The sequence below is a fragment of the Zeus faber genome (genome assembly GCF_960531495.2).
Source record: "Zeus faber genome assembly, chromosome: 7".
Lineage (NCBI taxonomy): Eukaryota > Metazoa > Chordata > Actinopteri > Zeiformes > Zeidae > Zeus > Zeus faber.
Genome location: NC_137203.1, coordinates 18,075,339 through 18,087,778, shown reverse-complemented (window position 1 = coordinate 18,087,778; position 12,440 = coordinate 18,075,339). Strand labels below are relative to the sequence as shown.

Sequence of the window (12,440 nt, the reverse complement as noted above, 5' to 3'; positions counted from 1 at the left end):
TATACTATGTGAGTATACACAGAGATCAGAAGGGAGAAGGGAGTTACAAGCTGGTGGTGATATTGGAGGGGAGGACAAAATAAAAGTCGAAATCCTACAGTATGTGTGTGCGTACACACACACACACACACACACACACACACACATTGTTTTAATATACATTACATGCAGTTGGTGGTTGCCAATCTCCCAAGCTATTTCAAACTTCATGATGTTGTGTGGCCGACATCCGCCACAGGTAGTGGTAGACGACGGCTCAAAAAGCATCTGCAACAGCTTCCAGTGTATGACTGACCCTTTCAAACTTAAAGAGAGGCAGTGACGGGTGCGCACTGTGAGGAGGCGCTGATGTGGACATCTCAGAAATTTGTCGGCGACAGCCGGATTGGGACAAATACCGTGTAGTCTGAACAGGCCATTAAGTGCAGTGGAGGTGTGGCGCAAAACCTCTTGCTATATGTCTACATTTTTACATTTTATTCTGAGCCTTTTCCAACTCACCTGACATTAGCAGGCTAGAAAAACAGTATTTCAAGGTCAATTTTAATTATTGGGTCGGTTCCCAACCTGACATGGATCCAGGTTTCTGTTTTTAATTTTTTTTATTAACTGGTTCTGGGTCCAAATTTTGGGATCCATGGGGCACATCAATAATAATTGCAATATGTATATCACCCATAACAGCCAGTCCTTCTTGGTGTACCACTCGGAAAAAAATTACGAAAACCTTCAGCCCCTTCCTTTGGTGAATATTTACAAGCCCATGAGTTTCTCTCCCATCACTAAGAAGCTGTTGTTTTTTGTCAAATCAAAGCCTTGCAAAGTTTTGAAGACGCAAACTTCTGCCATCTTGTTAGTGATTAATTCGATTGGAGATTAGAGTGAAGACAGTGAAGTTTTTCTTACATATTTACCTATGTCACTGCATGACGGGATGACTAACACTATTACTGTCTTTCACAGAAGTACACTCTACAAGGGTTTGGTTGGGGACCCACTTGACATATTCTTGCTACAGATTGGAGACATGACTTTGACATTACAGAGAAACCTCGAGCAGCAACTATGGGCATTAGTGATGAGAAATCCCTTTTTGAGACAGCTTTTGGCTAAGTACATAGGTAGAGTGTGCTCTCGTACCAGCAGCCCATATTGCCCACAAAGTCAGTCAAGATGCACCAAGATCCTCCATCTTACCCAACGCTGCCTCTTGGGGAGTACAGGCTTGCCCCAACAGATTGTGTGCATGTGTGCATGGAGGAGGAGCACTTTCACCTTAAAAGCTTGATGGTCACACTGGACATGGCCTATAAGATTGAGGGGTGACAAGAGAGCAGGCAGCAGACCAGAAGTTGCATCAGCCCCTCACGTTTTAGAGAGGTGGGTTTTGTGAGGGGAGCAAGCTCTGCAGAGTCTCTTGCAGAAAGAATCATCAAAGGAACAAGGCAGACTGCAGAAATGAGAAGAGGCGCAGACATGGAGTTACAGGCGGCAATGGACTACTGCAGGATGAAAAATGTCCACTACACGCCCCGTGGCCTCATCTTCCACCTTGATGCCCCTTGGCTTGGTGCCTCACCGGATGGCTTGATTTTGATTCATTCGCACAGACACCATTTTGACTGGTTGAGATAAAGTGCCCTGATGTGAAGAACTATGTGGACTGTAAACATCTTCAAATGCAGTATGGCACTTGGCTCTCCGTGAAAGCCGCCGTACTACTGGCAGGTGCAGGGTCAACTGTTGATCACTGGCCTGCAATGGTGTGATTTTTTGACTTTGTGCCCAGGAAGACAGGATGCTGCAAGACCTGTGTTTCCAAAAGATTTTACTGATTGATATTTGAGAATTTAGGTCGGGCTGTTCTATGAAGAGAAACCTATAGATGCGCTATGGAAGATTGGTATCCTGCGGCTGTGACAAGTAACTGCACCATGTTATAAGACTAAGAAAATGGCAACAAAAACACAATTCTTCAAGCAAGGTAACTTTGAACACTGTTTACATTTGTGTCATCCACATTGTATGCTATAGAAATGAGACCATAGCCTTTTTTACGAGAGCTCTGATGGGCAATTTCAGTGTTTGTTTCAATGTTCAATGTTTGAATCTGCAACACGGGAGAATCCAGTTATTGTTGAAATTGTTGTGTAGTGTAATTATCACAAAGAGAGACAAAAGAAACAGAATTGAGGGAGGCTCATCATCAGTTTGGCTAGCAGATCTGAGACAAGCATATTGACAGGCCATACAGTCTGCATGTATCCAGAGAGGCTGGCTCAGTGAGTGTTTTCAGTTCCCCTGCCACTGGTGTGGGTCCTAGGAGGGGGAGACGGGGTCAGACTGGCAGCGAAGTGCCTCGGCGGCATAGTTTTTATTATCACAGCCTGCACCACACTTTTGGCTGTAATACTGCACAGGGGCACCGCCTCAGGGTCCTGGTATGCATAGTCTACTAGGAGCAACACAAAACGATACCCGAGGGCACTGTGGTCTATCAGCCTGATGAGGTCCATGCCGAGTCTTTTGAACAGCACCTCGACTAGGGGGAGGGGCCTCAATGGTGCTGTTGGTGTAGCCAGAGGTGTTGACTAATTGGCACTTTGGACACGTGGCACACCATTTACGCCCAGCCAATAGAAGTGGGCCATAAACCGCTGAGGTGTTTTCTCCTGTCCAAGGTGACCGGCCATCTGGTGAGCTGTGAGCTGCCTGGAAGAGCATTTATCCGGCTTTTCGGAACCAACAGCGGGGTGACTTCCGCTTCTGAATGAGTTTCACAGCTAGGTCGATATAACCTGTTCCTAATCAAGAAAAACATGGGTGGGTGAGCGCGTCCCCTCAGCCTCACCACGCACCTCACAACACACACATTTCCCTATCAACCGTGAGCGCACTCCCCCAGCCTCCCACATTAAAGCACTAATCCCTGACCAGCGACGGAAGGCGGACAGAGAGGGGACAGAATGGGAAGGGAAAAGAGCCGGGTCCCATGATACATCAGGACCCGGCTGGTAGTCATCTTCAGTCCTCCGGTATGGCAGGTGGGGAACTTGAAGGCTTGAAGGTCGAGGAGGAATTGTTCCAGAACCATCTGATCGAGCATCTGGTCCCGGGTCCGATCGTCATGTCACAGCCACTTCTGAGCCTCATCCCACAGATGTTCAGCATCTGTGGGATGAGGTGGCAAAGTCTGGGCCCCGGAACCCTAAGCGGTAGCGCTCCGGTGTCCTGCTGGCGCAGACCAGAACCACCCTCCGGACGGTGTGGTAGTACCGATGGCCGGGTGCCGGCAAGCCATGGGTGGCTGGCTGCGCCTCCCTCGTTAGCACCCGGCTGCCTAAGCCATCAGGTCGAAGGTGGTGAGGCCCAGGACCGTCCTCCCCCGTCATTTTCTAGACACTGCTTGAGGAAGGGGGGCGGCTGGAGGTTCCTCGCCCTCGGTCCGCCGGTGGTCTGGCAGGAGCTCTGGCAGCAACTCCCGGTCCAGGTCCTGGTCCGTCTCCATCTCACAGATCATGTTGAATCTGCGCCACCTGCATGCTGGCGAGGGCTGTGATCGGCTGTGATCAGCTGCTCTAGCGGTGTCGGTGTCCTGTCTTCCATGTTTTCTCCCTCCATCGTCCCTGTTCAGGCGCCAAATGTGATAGTTCCGCTGCCACAGGTGTGGGTCCAAGGAGGGAGACAGAGTCTTTTTATTATCACAGACAACAATAAGGCTTGCTGGCCAAAACTCCAACATAAAACAGAACAAACAAACAAATTAATGAATTCATGTGTCAGGCTCTGGCACCACACTTCCTCTCACTGAAACAGACATACAACATAGAATAAATCTCACCCCTGTCAAGTCGGACCAACCAATGAATATGAACACAATCTAGATCTGCAACCAAATCATAACCACAGGGGTGTGCAAGATGAATATCATTACATAATACCTACCTGGTACAGAATTCGATCTCATCATCCGATGCTAAAAACCTCTCCAAGCCAAACGACAGATTCAGTGTGACCTCATCCAGCCTCTTTCGCAGCTCTTTTATCACCAGCTGCTGGGCTTCTATTTTCTGATGGTTCTGGTTTTGCATCGTAATTGTTGCACTGAAGCAACAATTCAACATCCATCTCTCCCTCTTGAATGAATTCATCCTCTCGCTATTGTGTTCCCTCCCAGACACTTGGGTCTAGCTGCCGGTATGAGTAGTCATCCAGGCACAGCCTCTTTCAAGCATCGTCACCCACCTTGAATGACATCCGTGAAGACTCAATGTCTGCCATAGACTGTCGTGTCCTCTTTATTACCAAATTCTCATGCCTCACATTACGTAATTTTTCTTGAGGTTTCGTCCTTTGGGAAGCGGTGGAAACTTACGGTGGAGTTGAACTTCCCTGACATTGCGCATTGAGGTACGCAGCAGAAATCACTGATGGGATTCTCCCACTTCTGGTACTTTATCGCTCTTGAAAAGGATACGTCCTTTGTTATTAAAATTATATTTGATATTAAAATACGATCTGAAATTGATCAAGTGAAACTTATTATCGCCGTCAGTTAACAGCAGTGTACTGTTACCAGAGACACTGCTGTTAACACCTTCTCCAACAAGCAGATGTGATAAAACCACTTTTCCGGTTTGGTCATGTGACGTTCGCCATAAAGTCTACTCTGAAGGCTATAATCTCTGCAACAGCCAGGGTGGAGCAAATTCATCAGATAGCAAGATATTAAGAAATACTCTTTCTGGAGCAGGGTGACCTGTCAGATATCATAGTCCCTAATCGACAGTCTGGTAGGTGAATTATGTCCTGCTCCAAATCTTCTCCTATACAAATAAGTCCCGGCGTCTGATCTATTGTTTTGCATCCCATGCGTTATGTGGCCCCCCCACACACATCCATATGACAAAACATGTCACCAGTTTCTCACTAGAAATTTCTCTTCACTTTACATGGGTTTAATACTTCACTAAAGTTAGGCTTTACAACGAAATACGGCAAAGTCGTACGGCAAAGGCACATTTATACAGCTTCTAGGTCAACCACACAAAAGAAACCCACAACCCAGGCAATTTTGCACCATTTATTGGTCTATCACATAAAAAAAGTAAAAAAAATTAAATAAAACAACAAACTTTCTTATTGGTTTGTTTTGCTTTTTACTAGCACACATTTTCTACAGGTTCTGAGTATCAAGTTCATTGTTACAATGAAATGTTACTGGAAATAGGTCTCTGGCCACAGGGCACCACTACAAGGCATCACTTGACGGACTGCTGGACACTGGAGCACCCAAGAGCCTAACGCTATCCCCCAGCCACGGTTTCCAAGTCACGTGACAAGCAGAATGGCCGAAATGTCTCAGATATAATCACAACTGAGCATTTTCAGTGGTCGAATACATGCTTTTTCGTCACGTTGGAAAACTGAGCCCATACAGGAAGCTGGACCCCACGGGGAATGGCCATTGAACTTCATGCTGGTCACGGTCCTCCAAATCCCTTGGTCAGAAAACTAGCTTCTTCTTCGTCTCACCTGAAATATTTAATGATTTGACACAAAAATAAATCATACACTCTTTATGGGGTTAAAATGAAATGTCTCTTTAGACACATCTCTCTCAAAATCCTTCACCATGGACAGAGATGCCAACAAGCAGAAATCCAGTCTACATTTGGGCAATACACCAACCACTAAAAGGTTGAAAGTATTTGGGAGTCTCTCCCTCTAACATAGCACAGGGAACAGTACATGCTCTACCAAAAATAGTTCCAAAACCAAAAACCTTTGAACCTCCCACTAAAACCAAGGTCCTGCTCTAGTTAAATATACCCTGCTACAACCTTGTATGAGAGTGTTATTGCTCTTTACATTTAACTCTCAGCTGTAGTTGCATATGCTACCAACACCCATTGAATTACTGGTTTCAATTAAGACGTCCTCCATAATTATGACTTCAGTGGGCGAAGCCCTGAGAATATGATGGTTCGGTAAACTAATCTTGCACTGTAAAGTCAATGTGTGGGCTTTTGCTTGAGAATATGTGAGGTGAGTTAAAGTTCAAGCTATCTCCCAATATATTGTTTGGTTAAATGTTTCTTAACTGTTTTATTTATTATTATAAATGTTCAAGCATCCCATATTGGGTAAATACTGTACATCAAATAATACCTTTTTACTTTCTCTATGTGTGTGTGTGTGTGTGTGTGTGTGTGTGTGTGTGTGTGTGTGTGTGTTCATATATTACTTGTCTGCAGGCCTTCCATTTTCCTCTTTAGGCCTAGGGCGGGCCTCTCCCTCTCCTTGAGGGCCTCAGCTGAACAGTTGGGTTTGGGGAGCTGTGGGCCTGGAGTTGGACTGGGCCGATTACTGAAGTATCTCATCTTCAGAGCCTACAGAGAGCAGAGGGAGGGCTTCAGTGCAATAGGGGGTTGTACTCCAGCCTCACAGGTAATATGAGTGAATGCACCTGCTAGAGTAATGCACTGCCAGAAACCACATTCATGCAGTTAGAAAATATATACATTACTATGGCGACAACAGGATACACCACTATCGGAGAAATCATATTCAACAAATATTTTGCTTAGAAGGAGGTCCATTATGTATTTAAAAGACTGATTTATGGACGTTTCTCTTCATGGAAGAGTAGCATTCATAGATTATGAGATTTTAATATGTGGATGCAACCAACTCAAGCAATTGTAATAAAGATATTTAAAAAAGGGGGGCGTAAGATGTATTTTGCCAAACACGGCTGAACGCTAATTAAAAAAAAGAAAGATGCAATGAGAAGAGATGAAAGTATCAGTGGAACAACACAATAAAAGTTTATCATATTGCAATACAATAAAACACAACACCAGGCACAAAGACTGCATTATCCCATTATTAATCCATTTTGATCAATCTAAAGATTGATTGGGAGTCTGACATATATGCTAAGCCTATAAGCATTCTTGTTTTGTATGTTTATTTAAATACAAGTCCTATATAATAATTGTGATACATTAATTATGATACCTAAGCTGCTACTTGGTTAACATGGTTCAGTGCTTAACAAAATTCTCTTACCAAATTGTTTCAAAGTATAGGACATTGACTTGTATTCAGTTTGTATTCAAGCTAACATGCTTTTTTAAAATGCGTCACCTGTGTCGCTGTGGTCCGTGTGGAGGGGTTGAAGGTGAAGAGTCCCTGCAGGAGCTCCAGTAGGTCGTCGCCAGCAGCGCTGAAGATGTGCTCCAGCGGCGTGCCAGGGAACTGTTTGAAGGCCACATAATCAGGCAGACTGGTCACTCCCTGTACAGGAGCAGAGACAACACATTAACAGAAGAGGATTTTTGTAGAGATGAGCCATAAAGACAAGAGAATCTTGACTAAATCACATAACAAAATGAAAAAATAAAAACACAGACAGGCCACGATTCCTCTGTGGCGGTTCCGAGGGCCTCAAAAATCTTGGTCAGCTGGTCCAGGTCAGAGTCCCCAGCTAGGAATGGTAACTAAAGAGATCGGGCCAGAAATACCAGTGTGTACTAGTAGTAAACAAAGCATGATCATCACGTCACGTTAAGTTGTGGGAAAGTATGTATGTAGTATGTACCCGAAGCAGCAACTCTGCCAAGATGCATCCCACAGCCCACATATCAACACCCACGCCATACATCCTGGCACCAAATAGAAGTTCAGGACAACGGTACCACCTATGAAAAGCAATTAAATGCAAAGCTGAAAGACATCTTTTTTTTTTTTTTTAAACCAATTTTGAGCAACCCAACCCATATTAAACACTTTTAAACCAGCAGAACAGAAAACGGCCGGAACATTTTGGAGAAATAAGACGGGAGTAACAGACCTGGTAACTACTTGATGTGTGTAGGCTCTGTTGGGGCTGCCAAATGCTTTAGCTAAACCAAAATCAGCCAACTTCAACACTCCACTCCCATCCAGCAGTAGGTTATTGGGCTTTAGATCCTGAACACATGTAGCAACAAAAGACATCGATTGTGAACCGTGTGTGTGGATGGATAGATATATGTATAATAGTATGTTTATGTGTAGAGTGGACTCACCCTGTGTAGCACCCAGTGATGATGCATGTATTCCAACCCTTGTAGTGTCATGAGGATGTAAGCTTTGATGTTGGCCGGGGTTAGCACCAGACTCGTGTCCTTTATGATCACCTTAAGAAGAGAAAAAGAAACACAAACCGACAGACAAGATAGATAAGATACCGTACATTAAAATGGGACGTCTGAAAATTGAGGTCTACAGTTCACAGTGAATGACGTTTCATCATTGTATTATAGGTACAGTCAAGCCATGTTCCCACTGCTCTGAAAACCCTACCAGAGAGCAAAATGCAGCGCCCCAAAATAGAAATAAACCACAAGTGATGTGATTAGCATTATATTTCATGCTTATATCTGCTCTGCTTATCTTCTGGCCCTGCGCTCAGAGCAGAGTGCTATTGACTTTTTAAAAGTGCAGTTATCTTTCCTGGCATCCTTCTAACAGCGTTTAATGTACTGGTGTTGGCCGCCAATCTAGAAATCCTAAATGTCTGAGCAGACAAGAGGAGGAAGCGGGGCGTGTGGGAGAGTGATTTTGTAGAATGTTCCAGGGGCGGATGAGAGGACCCGCCACCCCCCTCTTTCCACCAGATTTACTATCCATCCGTCAAAAAAAAAAACATTTTCCATTTTATTCCTCATTAAAACTTCCAATTCCTCAGATTCAACCACCTCCTGCGCCATCACAGATTCCTCTGCCTTATGAAGTGTGTGTTTTGGAAAATCACAAGGTTAAAAAAAAAAAAAAAAAAAAAAGGACAAAAGAAAAAAGGAATGAAAAACACCATCTAGCGGTCAATTTATGAAATGAAATACTTAATAATAAAGAGTCTGGATTAGAAAATAGTCAGATTCAAAATCCCAGGCAAACACAATTCATTTATACATACATCAATTGAGACATTTTTCAGGTGTCCCTGAAAAAAAATGTCAGATGAGACACAGCAGGATCTTTGTGGTTAAAGGGCATCTCACCTCCAGATCAGTCTCCATGAAGTCGAATACCAAACTGATGTTGGATTTGTGACCAAAAGCATCCAGCAACTAGATAAATCAGATAAATAACACATTAAACCGTTCACCTCTTGTAATAATTAGCCAGTCAAACAAAGTTAGTTAGTAAAATAATTACAGAACAAATCTTATTTCATGTTACAATAAGAGAGCTGAATGTATTTTTTATTTTTTTCTATATGGTTGCGCTGTATGCACCATCCTAAATACCATCCTGACTTTAGAGCAAACCAGCCTGTACCTACAATACACATACAAAATTGCACATGGTACAATGTTGTTAACATGGTATTTTGTTATACATGAAATATGACACACATATGATTTCATTATAATTCTGTATTATAGGGGGATCGTGACTGGGGTGTGAAGTAGAAAGAGGGACGTACCCCAATGATATTTGGATGATGCAGCTCCTGCAAGAGTTTGATTTCACGAAGCGCCGTCCTATTTATACCTGAGTGAAACAAAACAGCGAGCACATGAAATGTGCAGTTGTGGAATCAGGATCTGTTTATTGGGTCGAGTAAATTGTAATACACAAGAGATTGCCCTCTGTTGGTGCTTTGTAGTTCAGACAGACGAGCAGCATTTAAAAAAAAAAAAAGGCGTTTCAGTCTACCACCCCGCACAGCTAATAACGGACGTTTAGTCAAGTCTAACTTAATTACAGTGTCATTACAATAAAATATGTTTGCGCAGTAATTGCGCAGATTGTTGGCTGAGGGGGAGGGAGAGAGATCTCTTTGTCCCCGAAGGGTTTTTTAGCGTCACAACTGTCTGTAAAACAACACCGCGGCATCCATAGCAACGCGTCACTCACCATCTTTAGCCTCAGTTCTGTGGCCAACCTTGATCTGCCGGAGGGGAAAACAGACACTCGTAATTCAGCTCAAAACCCCGTATTCCTCTTCTCAAAGCCTCCGCCAGCCGGGCGCTATTTACCTTTTTGATGGCGACTATTGTGTCGGTGTCTTTATCCCTGGCTTTGTAAACTGTAGCAAACTAGAAAGAAACACACGGGTGATGTACTTTTGCCATAAAACACATGGAGTGAGAGTCGTTCTATATCGGGTAACATTAACTATGAATTGTTATTGTTATTACTACTACTACTACTACTACTATTATTATTACTACTATGGTAATGATACACTGGCTTCAATACACCTGCGATGGTTTGGATTGATAATAAGTGAACGTTGCATAGACAGGACACGGTGGGGACATATCTTACCTGACCCTCTCCGAGAAAATCGAGTTTCTCGTATCGCTTCGCTCGGGCTTTCACGTCGAGCGCCATGGTCAACTGTCACAGGCACACTGCGCCTGCACACTTCCTGCTTTGTTAAAGGTCCGACGGCAGCACTTCCGGGTCAAAGGACGCGCCGTTCTTGACGCAACACTGCCACCCGGCGACGCCGGTTGTTCACTACGCAGGGACGCAAACCCAGAGAAAGAAAATCAGTTGTATAAATTGTGTTCGAAGTTCATCCAAGAATACTTCTACCCATTTGCAAATTTTTTTGTAACTGTACGTGAAGTGGATTTTTTTTGTTACGTCTTGTTTACCTTTATGTGCTAATTTAAAACACAGGTTTATTAATATGCTGAAAGTGAGGTGTACGTAGGCCGACACATTATTTTGTTGACATTAACAACATAATTAAGCACATGTCAAGTACATCTTTTAACACTCTAAGTAAAACCTAAGAGGTTTTGATTGACCACAATTTTAGTGTAGTAATTGTGCTTTTGACATCCGATAGCACCACGTTTGAATTATGAAGCATGTACATTAATAACCAGGGGGGATTCATTTATTCTCAAGAAATTAAAAGTGCTTCTCACTATTTCGATTTTTAAATTATATATATATATATATATATATATATATATATATATATATATATATGTGTGTATGTATGTGTATATATATATATATATATATATATATATATATATATATATATATATATATATAATTATTATCTATTTATTTATTTATTTATTTATTTTTCTTGCATTCTTCTGTCAACTTCTGCTGGGATTACACCCAAATCCCCCCTGGATTGATAAAGTGTTATCTTATCTTTACGTTCCCCCGTCCATCCAATGTTTGGCATCCATTGTTTCAAATCTGACAAATTTCCCTGCACTTATTTAAATCTTCAATTTTCAGTAATAAAACAGGTTAACAGTGCAGGGGTGGTAGGGTGCTGCACATTAAAAGGCAGTGCTAGGCCTGTGTTTTGAGGCTTGATTGTGTATCTAAAGGCATATAAAAAATATATAGAAGCATATATATAGTTAACAATACACCTAGTGCTGCACAAAACTTGGACACATCCTCAGTGTTGTTTCCTGGATTCACTGTGTGTTTCGGGTCTTACAACAGACACCCTCCTCCAGGCGACCCGACCGGGGTGATCAAATCCCGGCCTGTGTACAAGAGGCATGCTACACCCACTGCACCCACTGCTCTCCCCTTTTCAACCAGAGTCATCTGGAGGCTTTTTCTGCTGCTTCCACGTTGTTGTCTATGGCCTTTCTCCGGTTGGCACCTGTTATGCCTAGTGTGCCGTAGGCTTTACTCAGGGAGTGGCTCGCGAATCCCCGACTGCCCACCTCCACTGGCATGCACCTGGGCTTCCAGCCGTTCCTCCGACAGTCCTCCACCCGCTCCTGGTACTTTTCCCTCTTTCTTTCTTGAGCCTCCTCCATCCTCTCCTCCCAGGGAACCGTCAGCTCCAGCAAGAAAAGTTGTTTTGTGGCCTCTGAGACCAAGATGATGTCAGGTCTCAATCTGGACTGGGTGATGTGCGGTGGAATTTTCAGCTGCCTCTCCAGGTCAACTGTCATCACCCAGTCTCGGGCCGTGGAGAGCAAACCAGCAGAGCAGTTCTTTGGTGTCTTTTCAGGCCTTTGTCCTTCCTTGACAAAGTGGATGGCCTTGGCTCTGGCTTGGGTGGGTGCCCTTGATCCCCTTGCTGATTTCTTCAGCGATGGATTTGAGGACCTGGTCGTGCCTCCATCGATATCGACCCTCACCTAGCGCCTTGGAGCAGGTGCTCAGGATGTGTTCCAGTGTCTCTGTTTTGGAACACAGGGGACATACAGGTGTTTCTATATATACAATATATATTTTTTGTTATCGAAAAAAACCCATCCCATCCAAAACAATAAATCAAAAGGCTTAGGAAAAGGAAAGATGAGGGGGGGGATCAAGACAAAACCAGACTCATACATTCAACATTTTACAGTGAGGAAATGTGTTTTTTTTTTCTTTTGAAAGCACAAGTTTGACAGTCGTCTCGTGGGACTCCCTCCTGTCAGTGAGGAAGACTTTGT

At 43.6% G+C, this 12,440-nt stretch overlaps 1 protein-coding gene across 1 annotated transcript; it reads right to left on the bottom strand.

Moving 5' to 3' along the window:
- Positions 1 to 5,075: 5,075 nt before the first annotated feature.
- On the bottom strand, positions 5,076 to 10,419 carry cdk7 (cyclin-dependent kinase 7). Its single transcript, XM_080003660.1, has 12 exons — positions 10,327 to 10,419; positions 10,035 to 10,094; positions 9,913 to 9,946; positions 9,479 to 9,546; positions 9,051 to 9,119; positions 8,076 to 8,186; positions 7,859 to 7,977; positions 7,607 to 7,706; positions 7,419 to 7,505; positions 7,153 to 7,302; positions 6,248 to 6,392; positions 5,076 to 5,535 (listed from the first exon to the last, which is right to left on the bottom strand). Exons 1-12 carry the CDS (start codon positions 10,390 to 10,392, stop codon positions 5,507 to 5,509), a joined length of 1,038 nt encoding a protein of 345 aa, XP_079859786.1. The 5' UTR covers positions 10,393 to 10,419; the 3' UTR covers positions 5,076 to 5,506.
- Positions 10,420 to 12,440: the final 2,021 nt, after the last annotated feature.